The following is a 21808-nucleotide window of genomic DNA, read 5'->3' as shown; positions in this document are numbered from 1 at the left end:
AAAAAAGGTTAACTTACTCGAGTGGCCAAGATTTAAAACTCTGATAACAGAGTAATGTCAAGGATATGTGGAAACAGATACAGTTGTACTCTGGTGATAGGAGTATAAATAAGTACTTTTTCTAATGGATAAGTTGAAAATAGCTCTCAGAAAAAAAAAAAAAAGAAAAAAAGAAAATAGCTCTCAGATTTTAAAAGCACATACCTTTTGATCCAGTAATTCTGCTTTTAGTGTTTTTTTTCCCCCTACAGGAATATTGTCACCTATTTCCAAAGATATGAGGATGGATTGCAGCCTTGTTTGTAATAATGAACAATTGGGACCAGTTTAAATATCTACCAGCTAGGAATTAGTTAAATAAAATAAAATATATGCAACAATCTAAAGTGTGGCATACCATACTGCTATTTAAAAAAATGAGGTGAGGGGTGTCTGGGTGGCTCAGTTGGTTGAACATTGATTTTGGCTTGGGTCGTGATCTCAAGGTCAACCCTGTCTTCGGGTTCCATGCTCAGCACAGAGTCTGTTTAAGATTCTCTCCCCCTTCCTCTTCCCCTCCCCCTCCCCTGCTTGTGCTCACTCTCTGAATAAATTAATAAATCTTTAAAAAATAACGATATGAAATTGCATATGCTGAATCCTAAAATTCTTCACAATACATTGCAAAACAGGAAAGAAGCACATACAATGCAGTGTATTAAGTATTCACTCACAGGCAAATTTATGAGAGTATTTATACTGAAAGAGAAGGTATTTATATGTTTTTGTATGGAAGGAGAGAGAATACAGATTTAATGCTAAGGAGTAAATGCAGTAGTGTGGGATAAAACAGATTCATTTTTTATTATATCCTTTTGTGCTGTTTGAACACTTTTAAATGTATGTTTGGTTTTCATAGTGAGAATAGAAAAATGCTAAAAACAAAATATAATAAGAGGCAAAAGAGAAGTTTTCATATCTCTTTAATGTGCCCACATTATTTATTGGCTTAAGTCCAGAAGCTCCATTCACCATGTAAACACTTACCAAACAAACCCAGTTGACCTTGCCCTTCTCATCTCCCAGCCTCTTTCCTTTGCCTCTCCTCTAGCCATACCTAACCAGTTATTGTTTCTTGAGTGCATCATGACCTCAATGTCTTTATTCATTTGCGGCTTGTGTATTAAATATCTCTGATTTTATCCTAGGAAATGTTACTTTTCCATTAAAGCCCAGTTCAAATGATGCCTAATCTCTGAGGTCTGACCTGACTGTTCAGACCCAAAATGAGCTTGCTTGTCCTACTTGCTCTCATAGCACTTTCATCTATGGGAGGCCAGATCTGCTGTCATCTCACCAGCGTTGTGAGTCCCAGGAGGACTAGATGAAATTGAGTCTTCTACAGAGCACCTGGATGAGGTCTCCAGTTGCTGTGTAAATTGGAACCATTCCTTTGAGGCTTCCATGAGTGGAGTCTGTGTTCAAGGACAGTTTGGGCTTCACATATGCTTGGGCAGGTCATCATAGAGAAGGAAGGGGCAAGAAGGCTCCAAATACATGTTTGCTAATATCACACACCTGTAAGTGTTTTACATAAATTACCTCATTTGGTCTTCATCCTTCAAAGTAGGTATTATTAGCCTTGTTTTGTAAATGAGGAAATCTGAGGCTCAAAGAGGTTAAGTAAATCACCTAAAGTAAATGGTGGAGTTTTGTTTCAAATTTGTGACTTACTGGCTCCAAAGTCTGTGCCTGTTCCATTCGGAAATCTGTTTCTGGAGAGGAAGGGGGATTCAGGATGAAGCAACAGTGTCCTCATTGAGAGGCTATATCTCAAAGTCTCCCTTCTTTGGTAATATGGAGGTGAACATGGACTGGGCTGAGGGCCGGGTTGTGGAGGGTAACCAAAGGAACAGGGCTGCAGAAGATGAGAAAAGTTCAGAATGGCATTAATTTCTAATTTTTTCTCTATGAAAGTCCCAGATTTGTGGATGTTCTCCTGACCCAGGTCCTGTCCTTCCAAAAGGCCAGCTGGAGTGATTCTGTTTTCTGGAATAACACAGGGAGGACGATGATTAATACTTGGCCAACTTCAGAGTAGGAAATGTGAAACACGTGCCTGTTTGGGGTTCCTTCACATGTTTCTAATCAACCAACCAGATTTCACTTGAATCTTTTATGGCTTCTCTGAAATTTGTAGTGAAATTGCAAGCCAAGTGTAGCCCTGGACCTATTTGTGGTTGCTATAATATCCCCTTTCCTGACTCCTTCCACCACTTAGTGAAAATTATTATTGCAGTAAAATCTCTTAGTCATACTTTCCAGGGGGTTGAAATTTCTTAGCTTGTCATATGGATAAATGTTATATTATGTTAATATAGAGCAGTACAGTTAGATGGGTCTGTGCTTAGAATTTGACAAAACACACAGTTGAAGTTAGAAATTGAGAATTCTGTAAGTAGGATGTATTGCACCTTCAATTCAAGAAACAGTTTGAGTACGTACTCTGGATAAGGCATGTGGGAAAGTGGGTATACAGAGATGGTTTCTACCTTCATTTCATATGAAAGTCCATAACTTAAACTGATCACATCATAAAGTGAATTCATTATTTTCACAGTCCCGAGTTCAGGTGATGGTACCAGCAGCAACCAAGTCGCTGAAGCTCAAAACACTGGATTCATCCTTGATTCTTATCCCTCACTTACAACCACAATTAATCAAATCCAAGAGATTTTTTTCTCTTAAATATTTCTTAATTTTGTATTGTCTCCATTGCCATGATCCCTTCTCTGGTTCTGGACTTCATCTTTTGCCTCGACTGTTCTAGTCGCTTTGTTTCTCTGCTCCCTGCCCCCAGGCCCTCATCTTCCGTATCCCTGCTCAAGCAGTTACTCAAAACATAAATATGATATGTCACTCTCTTGCTTAAAACATTTACTTTATGAGCTATCACCCACAGGATGAATGCCAATATTTTCAAGGCCTTCCAAGGCTTTCCACTATGTTACCTTGGGTGCCAAGTTAGGGGAGGATGGGCAGACCCATTAAGTGAAAACATCATATAAAGACTATCTTTTCATTTGGAAACATCCAAAGGTCTGTGAAATGGGGAAGCTGTGGTTTTGGATGAACTGAAATGAGTTCCCAATTCCTAGACATCCACCGTTTTAAGTGAATTCTGTGAAGGCAGAAAAAATATATAGGTTTAAGATAAATACAGAACAGTAAGTATTAAAGTTTTGGACTCTTCTAGTCAAAATGTGATGTTCATTGGGAACGTGAGTTCAAGGTTTTTTTGTTTTTTTAAAAACATATTTATGCATCCATCCATTTATTCATTCACTTCTTTGATCAACAGATAACTATTGATTACCTAGACAAGGTGATTATAGAATACTATGATACAGTCTCTGCTCTCAAGGAAAGGCAGATAAATAGGCAATTATAAGACCGTAGAATGAGTGCTCTGTAATGAAAAAACACATGATGTTTTGATAACACATAATAGGAGCACCTAACAAAGTCCAAGGAGAGTCAAGGAAAGTGATGTTTAAGTGGAAACCAGAAAGAAAATGTGACTTATCTAGATTAAAAGAAGAATGAATAGAAGTTCAAGTGGAGGAAAACATAGGCGAAGGGCCCAAAGGAAGAGAGAGGGGAATTTTGAGATGCTAGTATTGTGGGATTATAGAGCTGAAGTTAGAAGTAGATGTGGTGATGATTATTAGAAAGGTTCTTTAAAAAAACTCCATTGAGTTTATATCAGTTTATAACTTATATAAAACACCTGTGCATATCTAATGTATGTGTTTCAGTGAGTTTGGGTATATGCACACACCAGTGAAAGTAATAAACCTATCCATCACCTCCAAAAGGATTCTCGATAATAAAAGTTCAACAAAGGGGTAGGAAGAGAAATAGAACAAGATTCTGTTTGTCTCCCAAGCTGGCCCCAAATCAGTGCCCCCTACATATTTTAATAGTATAATAACTTTGCCAGAGCCTGACAGGGACATTTATGTTTGTGACAACTTGTTCTGTATTTCCTCCCACTGGAAACATTTTCACGAGGCAATTAAAGAATCTCATTCATTACCTCAAAAAGCAACTTGGGCTTTCACGGTTGTGCAATCACATCAAGTTAAATTTTTACAGGCCCTTGGTTGGCCTGGCGTGGGTGAGATGTGAGCCAGCAGGGCGGGGGTGTGAGAAGTACAGAGACTCAGGCAGTAGTGGCATTAGCTCTATTGCAGATTTTGGTTGGTCTATGTTGACATCCTCAGTCACCAACCAGGGGTGCTTGGAGGGATAGTCCTTGAGTTAAAAAAAAACCATTACATGAACAAAATTATCATTTATATTTTCTCTAGTTTTCTAAACACATTAAAAATCTGTTATTGTAACCAAAGTGGTGGGGAACTATCATAAAAGAGCAAGGTATCAGGCAATTTGAATTCTATCCCCAATGGTTTTCCTACTTAGGCACCAGGACACTTGATAAGACATGACCTTTTCCAGGCCTCATTTCCTTGTCTTAAAATTCCTTTCAGAGTTAAAATCCCATGCTTCTATTAGTGTTTGCATTTTGAAGTATCAGTACCCAGTAGGCTCTCAATATATATCTTTAAAATTAGAGGAATGTCCAGTGTGTGCTTGGCCCAGGGCTGTGAATGGGACACACAAAGATAAATAAAAAAATATCCTTGTGTTTTCGTTGTTCATGGTCATCTACACAGGTGATAACCAGACACTATCTGACCCGTATCCCACAGGAATCACAGGGGACTGTGAGATCACAGAGGGGAGGAAGGAAAGAAAGAGAGACAGTTGTGTAGAATCTGAACAGAGGCTGGCCAGATGTGCAGGAAAGACCATTCAGAGCAGTGAAAGTCAGATAAGGGTCTACCAAGACACTTGATGCTTCACACAAAAGGACAACTGCCCTCGAGCTGGAAGGATAAGTGTGAGACCAGTTGGTAGGAAAATGGTACAGGTTGTCGCTACTTGCTACTGATGATTGTGTCTGATCACGAGATTGGCTACCAAGGGTCAGCCATCAAGTGCTGATTTGAGATGTCCTGAAGAGACACCATAGGAGGGCCTGGCAGAAGGTGCCACAAGCAGGTCTGTATGTAAAAACGGTAGAAGGAAAAGAAATAAGTGGCTGCAGAGTTTGGTCCCTCAGGCCCATGGAGCCTATGACCCCCCACTTGCTAGTGAAACTAACATTTGGTGGGAAGAATGAGATTATTTCTGTTAGCTTCTTATGCCAGGAATGGACCCCCCTTATGCCTATGACCCCCCCCCCCCTTGCTAGTGAAACAAACATTTGGTGGGAAGAACGAGGTTATTTCTGTTAGCTTCTTATGCCAGGAATGGACCTAACCCACTATCTCCCCCACTTTCCACTAATAATTCCTCTTCATCTGAAGCTAAACTTTGGCCATTGTCCCCTACTCTCATCAAGCACCACACAGATGACCATCTGGCAGTGGGTATGTGCGTGGTGTATGACATTTTCCTAAAATAGTAGCTTGCATTATTTTTTAAAGCACCAGAACCCTCTCTCCACATGCAATTTTGCTTAGAAGAACAATATATAAACAGCTATGGCCAAACCTCAAGAGCTACAATAGCATGAATATTTACCAGGCAGTGATAATGTCTCAAGTGCAGTGACTTGATATACACTTAATATGCATCCCCTCATTCATTCTTAGGACAATACTATGATGTGGTGCTTTTAAGACAAGAATTGGGGTTTTTTTTATTCTCTTTTTAGAGATAAGGAGATAGAGAATGAAGAGTTACAGCTAATGCATGGCAAAGCTAGAGTCTGACCTAGGCCATTGAGGAGACAAGGAGACAAGGCGTCTCCCCAGCTTCCCAACCTCCTACAAGAAGAGTCCTAACACAACCACAGGCAGCAGTATGCCTTCTCTCATAGGATACATGCAAGGAGAGAAGAGGCCCAGAGCTCTGCGAGGACCTTGGGATGACCTGGGAGAGGAGGTGGTATTAAGCCTAAGCTCAAACCTTACCAGAAAGACCAGCAGCAGGTAGCCAAGACGGTGTATGGGTGTCCTAGGTAGAAATAGCAGTATGTGAAAGAAACAGCAGCATGTGAAAGCTTGGAGAAATGACAGCACAGGTGAGTGTGTGGTGGTTTGTATGCCTAGATAATAGACCATTGTGTGGAAAGACCCAAGAGAAGAGGATTGTAAGACAAGGGTGCTATGTGTGACTCCATTCCTTGAATCATTCATTCATCCATTCATTTCTTTATTGAGTATCTCCTATGTGTAAGACAGAGGTTAGGTCAGTGGTCTTAAGGTGGGCTTTTAGAATTGCCTGGAAAGCTTACAAAAATTGAGAGGTCACAGCCCAAGACTGACTGGTCTTAGGGTGCTTTGGGCATCAGAATTTTTCAAAGCTGAATTCTATTTGCAGTCAGCATCAGAAACCAGTAGGCTGTATAATGGAGATGAAAAAAAAAAAGATTACAGCAAAGTTGGTCATGGCGCTTAGGAGTTTACAGTCAACAAATGATTTCTGAGGGCCTAATAGGTACACCTTGGTGACTGGGAATACAGCAGTGAATAAGAGTCCCAGATCTCATAAAGGTTCAGACTAGTGGGACAAACAGAAAAAAGGCAAACAGAGGAGACCCTCATTACAGTGTGAAATAAACGAAAAGAAGTAAATAAAGATTAACAGCAATGAGGGAGAGGCTGGTTCCTTAGATTGGTCAAGGATGATTTCTTTGAGGTGACCTTAAGCTGGGTTCTAAAGGAAAAAAAATGACCTTACAAGATTCATGAGAAGTATGTTCCAGGCAGTGGATGTGTGTGTTTGTGTGTGTGTGTTCATTGTGGTTGTTGTTATAAGGAACAGGCACGTATTCAAACCACATTAGGAAAAAAAAGAGTTCATTGTATGGAAGAGACTTGAATGTGTTTATAGGTTATGGTGTTTTATTTATCCATTTATGCCCAGTATTCAAAGGTGCTGACTGCATGTAATCGTTGTTTTATAAATGTTTACTGAATGCATGAACTAATGAAATCAGTAGAGAAGAAACTGAAAGATAGGGTGATGGTTGATCAAAGAATGTTCCAGAGGAAATGGGAAGAGGGGGATTCCAAAGTACACAGAAGGAGGGGCACCTCTGAGGTGGGAGGGAAGGAGCTGGGGCAGGAAATACATTTTCTAGTTCAGAGACAGGAAGTATTGGGGGAGACAGCACTTTTGGGGGGCAGGGGGAGGTTGTTTGCTCAGAGGGAGCCAGGTGGGAGTGAGTTCAGAGTTCTGAGGAGGTGGGAAGAGTGACTCTGTGTTACTGGAGAGGTGGGATGATCAGGGACATTTGGAAAGATCCCAAGTGTGGGTGTGGGCGCCCAGCCGAGGCTGCAGACCACACCTCAATGGCGGTACCAGTGGACATGGCTGTGTGGTGACGTGTGGCGCTAGCGGACAACTACATCTCAGGGGTTTGCAGATAGATGGGTACGACAGTGGTTCCGGACAAGGAAATGAACACACTTAGGGTTCAGAGGGAGAGAAAGATTGAAACTGATATCAGAGTCTAGACTGGGCCATTAAGGAAGTCATGTCGAAGAGCTGAAAGATAACCAGGGGAGGGTACAAAGGACAAACCTTCATGAGTCAAAGGCCCAAAATGTGGTGGCCAGAAGGGAATGAGGGAACAGGAAGGGACAGAGCTCCTTGTTTTCCCCTTATTTTCTCCATGGTAGGCTCTGTGCACATCAAAGTACTACAAAATATAGCAAGAGCTACATTTATCGAGTGCTACTGTATATTGGAAGAAAAGTGGAGAGTTTTACCTACATAATTTCACTTCATCCTTATAGCAGAAAGCATAACCCCCATTTTACTGATGAGAACACTGAGGCACAGTGAGGTTAAATAGATTGCTCCTGTTTTCGTAGCCAGGAAGAAGAAACAGCAGGTGTCCGATGAGGCTAATGCCTATAACTTCCAAGTTAGGTTGATACATATTTTTTTTCTTGTAGAACAATATATGACTCCTGCATCCTTTCCAGATAAGCTGATAACGCAGGCTGGCTGTATTAACCCATTCATTTGGCACTGCAGGATGAGGTCCAGACTCCGCAGAGTGATACAGGAGGCTGGGCAGAGTCCAAACCCACACCCTCCTCTCAAGACTCGGCCTCCCACACCCGGTGCGTCTGCCTGCAGGTATTATTTTCAGTTGCCTGAAGCACTGGGACAGCTTTTGTAGGTGGTGGTGTCTGGCTCAAGTGAGGACCTTCCCCCTCTTCTCCTCCTGGCTGACTTCTTACCGTCCTTCCAAAATGAGTGTGAGTATCACCCCCCTTCCCCCTTTCCTAAGCTGAGAAAAAAATGCAGACAATACCACCTGACACACCAGGTGGCTCCAGGGCCTCTCTGTAGACCATCATAGCTCTTCTCCGCACACAATAAAATTGTGGGATACTGATTCCTTGTCCAGGGCTTTCCTCCAAATCCCACACCCTCATCCCCTTTCATCATCTGGAAGGACCCGGAAAAGGGGGGGGGGGACAAGCTCTGATCATCACTAGTGATGGACTCTTGTAGCACCCTAAGGACACCCTGGAGTTTGCACCCATACCTCGAAGTGGCCAGGCTGCTTCCCGTAGCCTCCTTTTAGCAGCCGCTCTAAAGGAAAAATATAGTCAATGTTTAAAAAGTACTCAATAAATTTGAGACTTCTGTGGGTATCACAAACCAAAACAGCTATTCTATTAGAACAATACCTAACACTTTCGTAATTGAAAAATTAAAATAGCTGTAGCCACTGCTACTTCATACTGTATGTTGTAATTACGCGTGGCAGTGTGTTTCTGTGTTGTAATCGACTTCGAGTTGTGGGCCACCCAGCAGGGAGGTGCGTGCTTTGTGCAAGTGGACAGGATGCCAATTTGGAGGACCTGGGTTTCATTTTCTGGTTGGGTGATGGGGCCAATACCCTCTTTCCCTGGAGCTTCTCTTTCTTTCGGGGTAAAAATGGCAGGAACAGGGGAGCCTCCCCTGCATTGTCTGAGAGGCCAGATGACAGCACGGTTGTGAAAAGCGCCCTGTGCGCGGTCGCCTGCCCTCCAGGAGGGGGGAACATGGTGGTGATATTCCCGGGAAAGTCAGAGCAACTTCCACCGTAGACGCTGCCCAGCAGCAGCAGCAGCAGCAGCAGCAGCAGCAGCGCAGCGGGAAAACTCGCGCAGCAAAACCCTTTTGGAAGAAGCAGAGGAGGACTCCTAGGGCAGGGAGGGAGGCGGAGGGAAGGAAGGAAGGAAGGAAGGAAGGAAGGAAGGAAGGAAGGAAGGAAGGAAGGAAGGAAGGAAGGAAGGAAGGAAAAGGAAGGAGAATCGCAAATCAAACCTCGTGGAGACTCTCCTTGAAAGGTTACGGGATGAAAAATTAACTTGGCACGGCTGGGGGTGGGAGTGCGGACGGCTGCCCCGGGTGCCCCCCGTCTTCAGCCCGCGGACACTTTTCCTTCCCCAAAGCCATTTTAGTCAAAGGTCATGTGTGAGTCTTGTCAAAGGCCAGCTTCCAATGGAATCATTGTCCCCCGGGACAGCGGCCCCCTGACTACATCTGCATTGGAGAAATCCCAAAAGCAAACGGCCCAGTGCAAACAAGAGCAGCCCGGGGCGGCCGTCCCGGGGCAGAGCTCACAGGTCCGCCGGCCCCGCCGCAGAGGCCGCGCCCGCAGCGCCCAGACGCCCGCAGCATGACCCGCCGCGCCGATCGGGTACGGTAGGCGCCTCTCCCTCCCCCGCCTCCGTCCTGGGGCTCCCGAGCCCGATCCGGATCTGCCGGAAAGAGGTCCCCGTTGGGCTGCGTTCCCGTGCACTCGGCTGGAGCGATTTCCAGGCGCGCAGGCTGCAGAGCTTAGCTCGTTGCGAGGTCTCCTTGCCAGGGAATGTTTGGGTTTGTGAATACTGCGTCTCTCCTTTCTGCAAAACGAGCCGGGGGAACGCGCGGGGAGGGAGCGCGGACGGATCTCGGTTCACCCAAGGCTCGAACCCGTGCCAAGTGGGAGCCCTACCCGCCGCCGCACCCACCCACCCCCACCCACCCCCACCCCTGCTCCGCCCCGCGCTGGGCACAGCCAGGCCCAGGGGGCTGCGACTGGTCTCCTCCAGGGCCGCGCCGCAGGCTCCGCGGGGTGCTTATTACCTGCTGCCCAAGGGCTTTGCAGGAAGGATGGGGATTTTCGAAGCCCTCGGTGTCAGTCACGTTCTCTGGGATCCTACTGCCGTGCCGCAGAGGGCCGGGGCCCCTCCCGGGCTCCACTAGGGAAAGATTTGATTGGCGTGCACGCAGCCGGGGCAGCCAGTCCTTGGGCCCTTTGTACTGCACTATTTGAACAAGTCTTTCAAACGGATCTGGCTAATTTTGGATGAGGGTTCGAGGGAGCCTGGGGTCTCAGCGGAGCAGGGGGTGCTTTGGATCCGGACTTGGAAATGTCCCAGGGCAAGCAGAGCAGGTGGGGAGGATCGGAAGGGGCAGGCGGTGGGTCAAAGGGTTTCCATTGCCGCGCTGCCACGCTCTGGTTTCATTTTAACAGGTTAAGCCCAGAGCCATTTCTCACTGATAAAGGGAATGAAAACAAAAGCCTTTCTAGCGCTCAGCGGGACGGAGAGAGAAGCCGGTGGTGGTATCCGTGTGTGTGTGTTTATCGCACCCTCGGCTCCACAGAGGAGAGACGAGGCGCTCCGCACTTGAGTTCATTAGATGTTAATTGCGCTTCTGCTCTTCCCCCACCAAACTTCTGGAAAGAGGTGGGTGTCGCCGGCGGTCTGCACTCCCTCGCTACCCAGGTACCGCGTCCCACCCCTTCAGCTGGCAGCTACCCTGCGCTTCCGAAAGCCAAAGCTTGGTCAGGGCCCCCAAACACCTCTCTGAACCGTAGAGCGAGTTCAGCTTTCTCCTGGCTTCTCTGCCTCAGTTCCAGCACGTTGGTGGTCCCCTCTCCCACCCGCTCTCTATCTCATGACTCTCTCCTGGACTCCCTCTGGCATCCTTGGTGCCCATTTCATGCCTCTAAAGGTCTTCCCTTTTCAGCAGCAGTGTGGGCACATCCCTCCGTTCCTTGATCCTCTTTCCTTTTCGTCCCATTTCCAAGGAAATGTCATCCACTCCCATGGCTGCCACCATCACATGCAACTCTATGACTTATCCTGGTCTTTCTCCTAAATACCAACCTTTTGTAAGGGACATCTCCACTTTGATGTCCCGGGGAGCACCTTAAAACCATCATGTTCAAAACAAAATTTGTCTTCTCCCTCCTTCTCCTAGGCCCGGTCCTCCTCTTCCATTCGCTGCTACTCAAATGGCATGCCCACCATCCAAGCCAGACACAGCAGACTCATCCTAAGTGGCTTCCTCTCTTTCATTCACACCTGGTGGGTCACCAGGTCTCTACCTGCACCGAGTCTCTCTTTTACCCACTTCATACAATTCACACACATCCCTGCCTCTCCATCTGACTTGCCACTGTTTTAGTCAAAACCTGTAACACCCCAAATTCCATTGTAGTCAAAATTTCCCACTGGTAGGCCAGGACTACCCATCCCACACCCTCTATCTGGTCACCGTACCATGTCCAATGATCTCTCTAAAATGCAAATATCATCATACAGATCTTTTTGGAAAAGTCTTCAGTACAGTCCTATTTTTCCCTGTTGAGTTGGTGTGCACAGGTCCTCCACGACTTGCCTTTTACCCTCCCCTGCAATCTCATCTCTTATCCTGCACTTCCTCTCCACATTTTATGCACATTGTTTGCAAATTTAGGCATATTAAACTATTTACGAAACATGACTTTCCTCCTTGTCCTTCTCTTGGGTCTGTGTCTATATTTTTCCTCAGAGACTCAGCCGAGAGCTACTTTCTCTTGGAAACTACCCAGACCATCTGCTCCCCATCTTCCGGAATGGGTTAGGTGGCCCTCCCATATTCTTCCAGAGCTTACTTTATTCCTTCTGTTAGAGCATTTACCATTCCTTCTTGCACACATCTATTTTTTTTCGTCTGTCTCCTCCTGGCCCGTAAAGTGCTCTAGGGCAGGGATCAGCCCTTTTTCTTAGCATCCTGAGAGCCTATAACCTGGCCCCAACTGGGATGCTCAGTGAATGAGTGTGAATTCTTGTGAAGTTCTTGTCAGTGACTATTATGTTCAGGCATTGAATAGGGTGATAGAGATACAATCTATAAATACAGGATGGTAAAGGGTGAAGAGCGAAGTTCACCCATGATTATCAGGAAAAGGCATAGTCTTCACCTTTTTAACAAAGGAAGGGTTTAGACTTTCTGAGTATTTGAGATAATCCCCCACGTCTCCAGTTCTACTAGCTCTCTCTCCAATCCACGTCTCAACTAATGAGTTTCTCTGATTGCTACCTGCATGTATCCTAACCTTGTTCCAGACCAGTTTTGCTTTGGCTTTGTGAAGGTGAAGGAATCCTTTCAGCAGGAACCTGCCATGGAAAGAAGGTCCTGAAGGCCAAGATAGATGGGCTTCTAGGAGAGCCTTTTGATAGGCTGCTACCAAAGATACAAGCTGGTATCTTCCGAAACCAGAGGAAGTCTGCAAGGCCTCAGAAGGGCCCAATGGATGAGATCTTTAAGGGTGACTTGAGGGTGGTAGGGGCTTGGGGAGACTAGAGAGGAGAAAATGCAGCTTTGGTTTTCCAAAGAGAGAAATATGTGCATCCAAAATTCTAGACAGAGGTTGAGTGATGATTAAATTCTATAGAGAGCTATTGAAACTCAAGTTGTTCTTGTTTGGGGCCATGGTTCTTTTGAGATTTGGATGAACATTACTCTTCTCAGCAAAAATGGACAATATACAGCACAGGACACTTTCTGTAAGCTTTTAGGAGGTTCATACAAGTCCAGTCTTAGATTCCTTTCAGTTGACATGAACTCAGGTTAAGAATCTCTAGTCAAAGGTAAAAAAAAAAAAAAAAAAAAAAAAAAAAAAAAGTCTCTAGTCAAAGGATTAATTCATTCCACAGATATTTGGGAGGGTAGGTGGTGATTAGTAGGAGCCAGCATACATCTAATTAAGCATATTTTCTCTTTTGAGAGAATCCCAGTGTAATGTGTGGTATTGAATGTGAAGTCACAGGACGTGGGCTCACATTCCTGCTCCGGCACTTGCTAGTTGTGTGACTTTCTTTCTGAGTCATAGTTGTATTAGGTATTGAAAAGGGATAATAGGTGTCAGGAATTTTAACTAAAGTAAAGCACCTGGAATATGGTATACCTAATTATGATCAACCAATTCAAAACCTTGATTTCAGGAAGGGCCCAGATCTTACAATCTTCTTCTGGATTAGAAGGATGCATGTGAGCTAAATTAATACCTGGTTGAATGCATTTGTTAAAGGCTATTGGACTAATGGGTGGATGTCTTTAGTGGTATGCTGTGGGCTCTGTCCTTATCCCTCTTTTATTCAATATCAGTGATATCTACGAAGGCATAACACATTGATCGCATTTGCTTAGAAAAAAGCATAAGGGTTAAGAGTCCAAAAGCTATCAATCAGTCGTAGTCTATTTTGGCTTTCTATGTTGTGGGGAAGTATGCAGAAATAGATATAAAATGTGTTGTGCATGGATCATAACAGTCAATTGCAAATCATTGGGTGTATCTGTGCAAGAGAGAGAAGAGCAAGAAAGGGGTGGAAGAGTAAGAGGTAGAGAGAGGAAGAGGAAGAGAGAGCGGGGAAGAGAGGAGGGTTAGAGGGGCAGGGGGCAGGAAGTGACAGAGAGAGAAAGTTTAAGATAAAAGCCATGGCTTCATATAGTGGAGGTTTAGGAGTTTAAACTGACAATAAAATCAATAGTGAGAAGTTTTCTCTAAAATGTTAGGTTTTACATCTTACACTGTTGGTGGGAATGCAAGCTGGTGCAGTTGCTCTGGAAAACTGTGGAAGTTCCTCAAGAAGTTAAAAATAGAGCTACACTATGACCCAGCAATTGGGCTACTGGGTATTTACCTCAAAAGATACAAATGTAGTGAAACGACAGGACACCTGTACTCCAATATTCATAGCAGCAATGTCCACAATAGCCAAACTGTGGAAGGAGCCACGATGTCCTTTGACAGATGAATGGATAAAGAAGATGTGGTATATATATATATATATATATATATATATATATATATACACACACAATGGAATATTACTCAGCCATCAGAAAGGATGAAATACCTAGCATTTACATGGACGTCTATGGAATAGGAGGGTGTTATCTGAATGAAGTAAGTCAATCAGAGAAAGACAATTAGCATATGGTTTCACTCATATGTGGAATATAAGAAATACTGAAAAGGACATAAGGGAAGGAGGGGAAACTGAGTGGTAAAAAATTAGAGAGGAAGACAAACCATGAGAGACTCAACTCTGGGAAACAAACAAAAGGTTGCAGAAGGGGAGGTTGGTGGGGGATGGGGTAACTGGGTGATGGGCACTAAGGAAGGCACATGATGTGATGAACACTGGGTGTTATACTATATGTTAGCAAATTGAATTTAAATGAAATTTAAAGAATGTTAGGTTTTATTTAAAAAGGTATAGAATAGAGAAAATGAAAGGTGACAGTCATTCTCCTCTGTGTTGTGCAGACTATATCAGAATAATTGTATTTAGTTCTGGTTGATACATATGAATCCATGAATACATTAGCATATGTTATATACCAATCATTGTACCAGATGCTGAAGATAATGGGGCTAAAAGAGACAGACTTGCTTTCATGGAGTTCACAGTATACCAAAGGTACTAGAAGAATAAGCAGATAATTTAAATTCAATGTTAAACTTGCTTTAATAGGGGAAATTTAGGTCTCTGTGGAACCACCTTACAAGGCATATTTAATCCAGATTTAGCAGGACCAGGGTAGCCTTTTTAGAGGAAATCAAGTTTAAAGTGAGACCCAAAGGCTGGGCAAAGATTCTCAAGGTCAAAGTGGTAAAGTGAAGTGAGTTCCAACCATAGGTTGGACCTTCAGTAGGCAGAGAGCAAGAGGTCCCTTCAAGGGACTGAAATAGGTGTTGCAGGGGGATAAGGGAATGAGAGAGATGAGATTGAGTGGTGATAGGGGCTAGACCTTCATGTAGTGGAGCTGTAATTGATCCTTAGGAGAACAGGGAATCATTAAGGCTATGAGGAGGGCAGGGTCCCCATCAGTTTTGTGTTTTGGAAAGATCATTCTAGCTGCAGAATGGACAATGGATTGGAGGGATGGTTAATGAGAGGGAGGTGTTGTGGCAATGTAAGCAAGTGAGGATGGTGGCCCCTACCCCCATGGTAAGGGGAAGAGGACAAGAGTGGAACAATTCAAAAGCTAACTAGGAGATATAAAGCAAATAGTGAACTGCAGGAATGTGTTGGGAAGGGTGGCTGCAGGACATCTGCCTACCAAGCGGAAGATCGAGAGGACTATGATGTCTATCTTTACATCCTTCACTCTCATGTAGAAGTGAGATTGGCATTGCACTCATTTCTCTGAGATGGCAGAGCTGGGCCAAATGGGTGGGAGAAACAGGGAGATAAATTTCAGCTCAGTACAAGGAGGAATTTTCTAACAGAACTCTTTCAAGGCAATGAGCATTTTGTCATAGAGATATTTGAACAAAAACACTTGGTAACTATTCTTGGAAAAGTTGGAGAGGCAGGAAGAGAAGTGGCCAGGCTGGATGGGCACTCACATTTCCTTCCAACTCCAAGATTCCAGGATTCTGTGTGTAAGGTTCTAATCTCAGCTTGGCATTTAAGGGCCAGGGTGATCTGGGCCTTTGTAGAGCGGCCATAGGTCCCGGTTTCCCTGACCAGTCCTAATGTAAGCCTGCTGTCTCCCGGTACCTATTGAGAATTCCCACATTCACTGTCAAAGGGTCTTAATTTGAACAATAAAATTTCTGACGATTCGTCCCCCTGACTTAATATTCCTGCCTGGTCTGCTGGCATCCTATTAGAAATCCTAAGAACTACGCATACTGAACTATATTTGTTACTTTCAGGGAAGAGTCAGCATTTTGCTGCTTGTTTGTTTACTTTTGCCTTTTCTTATATCAGAAACATCCCTCCTCTGTCCAGCCTATTTACCTCATTGAGAATATACTTTTTGAGAATATACTTTTTCATCAAGGCCTGACCTAAATCAAATGTTGAGTCCTTCATTAAGGCCTCCTTTAACATCTTAGGCTGCATGATAGTGTTGAATACATAATTATTTTTATATTTATTTGGTCTCCTTCTATTATCCCCTAGGAGTCCAATACTCCTAGTCCAAGTCCAATAAGATCTTGAAACAGACAGTAACCCTATGGTATGAATAGTGCTATGTCTAAGGTAAATGCCTTTCAGAAGGATATAAGTGAGGCATGCATTTTATTGGAAAAAGTTATATAAAGAAAGTACCAAGGAGGAACAAAAAATTGTCTACAATATCAGGATCTAGAGATAAGTATATTAACACATGGGTAAATACCCACCTATACCTTTATGCGCATGTAGCATTAAAATCAGAATCGTGCAAATCTTTCTGTAACCTATTTTTCACTTAACATACCAAGAGTATTACTTCATGACATTATATATTTTTCAAAAACATAATCTTCAATGGGTGCATTGTGTCCCATTTTGCTGCCTCATGATTTGTTTAACTCCTCTTGGTGGATATCAGACTGTTTCTACTTTATTGATGGTACAAATAATGTTATGATTATCCCCTAAGACATATGTCCATGTACCCATACATCTGTTCTTTATGGGATATTTTAAATTTCTAAAATGACAGGACAGTTTATGACTAAAATAAGGATACTGAGTTGCTATGAAAGTAAGAATTAAAGAAAGGCCTAATTTTACTTTACTTTTTTTTCTTTTTAAAAAAGATTTTAGAGAGAAAGAGAAAAAGAGAGAGAGTGAGTGAGCACATGCGGGGCAGGGAAGAGGGAGAGAGAGAATATCCAGCAGACTCTCCACTGAGCATGGAGCCTGACATAGGCCTTGATCTCAGAACTCTGAGATCATGACCTGACCCAAAATCAAGTCAAACTTAAGCCAATGGAGCCTCCTAGGCACCCCCAATTTTACTTTTAAAAATTTCATTCCAATTCCATGTTATATAGATGTACAATATATAACATTTTTTATATGTGTGTATATACTTACTAGCTTTTTTTAATTTAATGAAGGCATCTGATTTGGAAATGTGTCAATAACCAGCAAGCTTGATGCAGAAGTGAGAAATAGCCAATAGATATGTTTCTTAAAGAATTGAGTCTGAAGTCTAAAAACTTCAGCACTTCTGTCAGTGTAACAAATTTTTATTCCCAAGCTAAATAAAAGGAAAAATGATGAGATGTATGTTACAGGATAAAGATAATTCTCTAAAATGAAAGAGACTGCCTAATGTTTCACTATCTAGAGAAGATATATGAGTGGCCGTGGCTTTAGATCTTTATTCTGAAGCAAATAATTTATCAACTTAGACACTCAGCAAGCAGGTAGGTCTCCATTGTAGAGTGAAATATTTTCATTTGAGAAGCAGACCTTGGTTAGGAAACACCGTGAATCAGTTTGGTGATTTTTTAACAAGGTAGATGAAAGATGTTGTTATGGGTTAAATTATCTCTCTCCCTTGACCCCTAGTTGAAGCCCTAACTCCGAGTACCACAGAGTGTGACTTTATTTGGAAGTCAGGACAGAATTAATAGACTATATATATATATATATATATATATATATATATATGATATATATATGAGATAAACTATATATCTTTCTATCAACTAGATAAACTATATCTCTATCTATCTATCAACTATATAGAATTATTATAGGAATTGGCTCACATGATTATGGAGGCCAAGAAGTCCCAAGATTTGTTGCCTGCAAGCTGGAGAATTTAGAAAACTGGTAATGTATTTTAGTTTTAGTCCAAAGCATGGGAGGCTGATGGTGTAAATCCCAGTCTAAGTTCAGAGGTGTGAGAACCAGGAGCATAGATATGTGAGGGCAGAAGAAGATGGATGTCCCAGCTCAAGCAAAAAGAGCAAATTTGCCCTTCCTCCACTTTTTTGTTCCATTCAGGAGCTCAGTGGATTGGATGATGCATTGGTGAGGGTGATCTTTACTCAACTGACTCAAATGCTCAGATGCTAATCTCTTCCGGAAACACCCTCATAGACATACCCAGAAATGCTTTACCAACTATTGGGGCATCCCTTAGTCCAATAAAATTGGCACATAAAACTAACCATCACAGGGTCTTCACAGAGGTAATAAGTAAAGTGAGGTTATCAGGGTGAGTCCTAATCCAATAGGACTGGTGTAGTTATAAAGAGGAGAAATTTGACCCAGAGATACATATAGAGGGAAGAGAATGGGAAGAAACATGGGGAAAATATGGCTATCTACAAAGCCGAGAAGAGAGTCCTAGAAAGATCCTTCCCTCACAGCTCTCAGAGGGAACCAACCCTGCCGACACCTTGATTTTGGGCTTCCAGCCTCCAGCACTGTGAGTCAATAAATTTCTGTTACTTAAGCCATTCAGTATGTGATACTTTGTTATGGCTTACTACAGACTTAAATTAATACAGATTTCATGAACACTTAATTCCCCTGGCATGGTTTCAGCTGGTAACACTCAATACATTATTTTGCTCTTTGGTCACCAGAGATCCTGCTGTTATTTATAGGAATGATAGATGATAGTGTATTGCTGGTCCCAGTTAGCAAAGCATTTCCATATCCATCATCTCCTTTGATCCTGACCAAAGAGAAAAGATGATAATTCTTATAACTGCTTTAGGGATAGGAATTGGAAGTTCAGAGAGATTCAAGACTGCACAGGTTGGAAGTGGTAGAAACTCAAAAATAGACCTTTTGATACTAAATGCTGTACTATTAATTAAAACACAGTGCTTTTCACCTTCATGGACATGTCAAATATCATCTTTTGTCTTTAAATTTTGAAAAGACATGGGTTGTGACATGCTGAGCCACATTTCTTTTTTTTTTTTTTTTTTGTCTTCTAAATCCCCTGAAAAGATTTTATAATCCTACTTGTTGGAAGATATCTGATGCCTGGAGGCACCTACTCCTCCCACGTCTTCATTATCAAATATTTATCAGGAATTTAGACGCCTATGTTTATGTGTGCAGAATATTTCTTCTCCACTCAGAAGCTTTGTTTACTGACAAACCAGGCTTTCTTAGTACACAGTTTGATTGCTGACAAATCCAATGGCAAAACTTTGGACGTGTTGGATATAATTGGGTTTTTCCATCATTAATACTGCTCAGATATTAATTCAACAGAGTGATGTGAGGGGTGCCTCACAGTTTCCAGAAGCTGCTTGACTTTAATCAGCAGGAACAAATGCAAGATTATTGCACTTTTTTCCTTGGGTGACCTAAGCTTGTTCTTGGCATCTGTGAGTGCAGAGCACTGGTTGTCTCATAGTGTTTCAGTGGCTTCTACCCAGGGGACTTATTAGTTTTGAACCTTGGGGATAATTCCATAAGAATGTAATTCTTTTCCTCCCTGAAGGAACAAAATGTTGCTTGTGTTGGGTTATTCTTGTTATGTGACAAAAAAAAGTGGCTTTGAAATTGTGGGATTATAGAGGTCCATAGGTAAGGTTGTCAGATTTAGGAAAAAACAGACAAGCAAAACAAAACAAACAGCAGTAACAACAGAAAACCCCAGGATTCCCCAGATTTCATTTTCAAATAGTCAATGAATACTTTTTTAGTTTAAATATGTCATAAATATTGAAAATACTAAAAAACTATTGTCTCTGAGAGCCCAACCTATAAAGTAATATTAGGGGTAGAGTGTTGGTAATTTTCAATATTTCAAAAAAGTCTGTGAAAGTTATACATTTAACCAAGTGAGGCTTCAGAGATTTCCTGACAATGTTAAATTTACTTGATTTTGGTTGGGATTTTTTTTGACCCAACTTGAAAGCACTGGTCATCTCATGCTGAAACCATAATTATACTATCTTTTTTGATGACATGTATTCTAAGGATCATGCACAGCACATACATCCTCTCGTGTAATCTTCAAAACCAAAAGTTGGCAAACTATAGCCTGTAGGCCAAATCTGGTTGCTGCCTATTTTGTAAATAAAATTTTATCGGAACACAGTTAACCTCCTTTGTTTCTGTAAAGTCTGTGAATGCTTTCACACTGTAATAGCAAGTTGAGTAGTTTTGATAGGAATCATTGCATTGGCCTGCAAGACCTAAAATATTTATGATCTGGACTTTTACAGGAAAAGTTTGCCTGAACCTGCCCAAAACTACCCTTTGAAGGAATGACTGTTATACTCATTTTTAGAATGAAAAAAAAAAAAAAAAAAAGTTAAGATCTGAAGAGGTTAAATGACCTGGCAAGGTCTTACAGCTCTTAGGAGGCCAGGGCCATATGCACAAATGACTGGGGTGTCTCACAGTTCTTAGAATTTGACCCAAAGTCTGTTGAATTCCAAAACCTCTACTCTTTCTACAGCTGATCTGAAGGCTGATTGTAGATTACATTTGTTGTAAATGGGCATAACAATGGGGAAACTGATTTGTGATTTCTTATTAAATGCTTTTCGTCTCAAAGACAAGGCAGACGGGATGGGTTGTGGTTAAGCGCTCAGGCTCTGTTTAAATCCCATCTCTACTGCTTCATTTTTCTGTACCTCCATTTCTGCCATTCATAAATTACAGATGATAATAGTATCTATATGCATGATTGTTACTCAGGTTAAATGAGATGATGTCTAAGAAGAAATTAGAAGAGTACATGACATGCAGTCCACATGACATTTGCTACTTTTATTTCCAATAACTATTATTTCTTTTCTTTTTTTTTAAAGTTTTTATTTTTATTTATTCATGAGAGAGAGAGAGAGAGAGGCAGAGACATAGGCAGAGGGAGAAGCAGGCTCCATGCAGGGAGCCCAACATGGGACTCGATCCCAGGTCTCCAGGATCACACCCCGGGCTGAAGGCAGCGCCAAACCGCTGGGCCACTGGGGCTGCCCCAATAACTATTATTTCAAAGTAGGGGTTAAAAAAGAATTTGGAAAAGTTGGGAACATCTGCCATGGTTGGTAGACAGATCACCTCAACCAGGAAGCCTACAGAGCGCAGTGACCCCTGGTTGTTGGATAACAGCTAGGAAAGATGCTCTTCCAGCTTCTCTGTGACAGATGTCTTTGGCCTGAGCATGTCTTTTAGTCCTTGGCTGGCCACTTTTGCCTTGGGAAGGCGTGTTGTGAGATGTTACAGGATGTTCATCCAGTGCTCGCTGGATCCTAAACCCCTTATTACTATTACCCCTGATTATTTATAGTCTTAACATCCACTCCCAGTGGCTCCAAATGGACTAAAAATGCAGTCAGGCTGCCAGAGAATGACCTTCCTAAATAACACAAGACAAGCAATTTTCCCAAGAAACACCTCAATCTATAATTTGATCCTTCGGCAAAAACAAGAAATTAAAAACAATAACAACAACAACCCAGTTTTTACCAGTATTCTCACCCTCCAAAGCAAATTTTGTCTATGGAGTCACTAGGAATAAAATCTGCATGTAGAACGTATTTAGCATATTAGAATAGCCTTGATCTTTGGGGAGATTAGGGGATAAAGTTATTCCCTGAGAGTGATGGGAGGCTTTTCCAGGCTTGAATAGTCTGGAAAAATTTTCCACATTGTTTACAAACCCTTGAATGGCTAGTCAACATAAAGTAACTAATGACATGGCGGAGGCTCCT

General features: G+C 42.4%; 1 protein-coding gene and 1 long non-coding RNA gene across 11 annotated transcripts in view; one reads left to right on the top strand and one right to left on the bottom strand.

Moving 5' to 3' along the window:
- Positions 1 to 945: 945 nt before the first annotated feature.
- LOC112662480 (uncharacterized) lies at positions 946 to 10345 on the bottom strand. Of its 3 annotated transcripts, XR_004817163.1 has the most exons (3): positions 10189 to 10345; positions 4079 to 4296; positions 946 to 2028 (listed from the first exon to the last, which is right to left on the bottom strand). It is a non-coding gene; the product is annotated as an uncharacterized LOC112662480 (long non-coding RNA). The 3 variants fall into 3 exon arrangements; XR_007401526.1 differs by lacking the exons at positions 946 to 2028; positions 4079 to 4296 and adding an exon at positions 7900 to 9965; XR_007401527.1 differs by lacking the exons at positions 946 to 2028; positions 4079 to 4296 and adding an exon at positions 7900 to 9260.
- The window catches only part of ENPP2 (ectonucleotide pyrophosphatase/phosphodiesterase 2), a 111357-nt gene continuing 97852 nt past the window's right edge, over positions 8304 to 21808 (top strand). For 4 of the 8 annotated variants that reach the window (XM_035718330.1, XM_035718248.1, XM_025451051.1 and 1 more), the window contains exons 1-2: positions 10461 to 10498; positions 10580 to 10793. In XM_035718330.1, the coding sequence (XP_035574223.1) occupies positions 10476 to 10498; positions 10580 to 10793 (237 nt within the window). In that variant the 5' untranslated portion in view covers positions 10461 to 10475. Of the gene's footprint in view, positions 8325 to 9600; positions 9761 to 9916; positions 9940 to 10396; positions 10499 to 10579; positions 10794 to 21808 lie in introns of those variants that run through there. The other 4 variants (XM_035718261.1, XM_035718476.2, XM_035718410.2 and 1 more) reach the window with 4 other exon arrangements.

This window comes from Canis lupus, chromosome 13 (assembly GCF_003254725.2).
Source record: "Canis lupus dingo isolate Sandy chromosome 13, ASM325472v2, whole genome shotgun sequence".
Taxonomy (NCBI): domain Eukaryota; kingdom Metazoa; phylum Chordata; class Mammalia; order Carnivora; family Canidae; genus Canis; species Canis lupus.
Note: the sequence above shows the minus strand (reverse complement) of the source record. Positions and strands in the feature narration are given on the sequence as shown.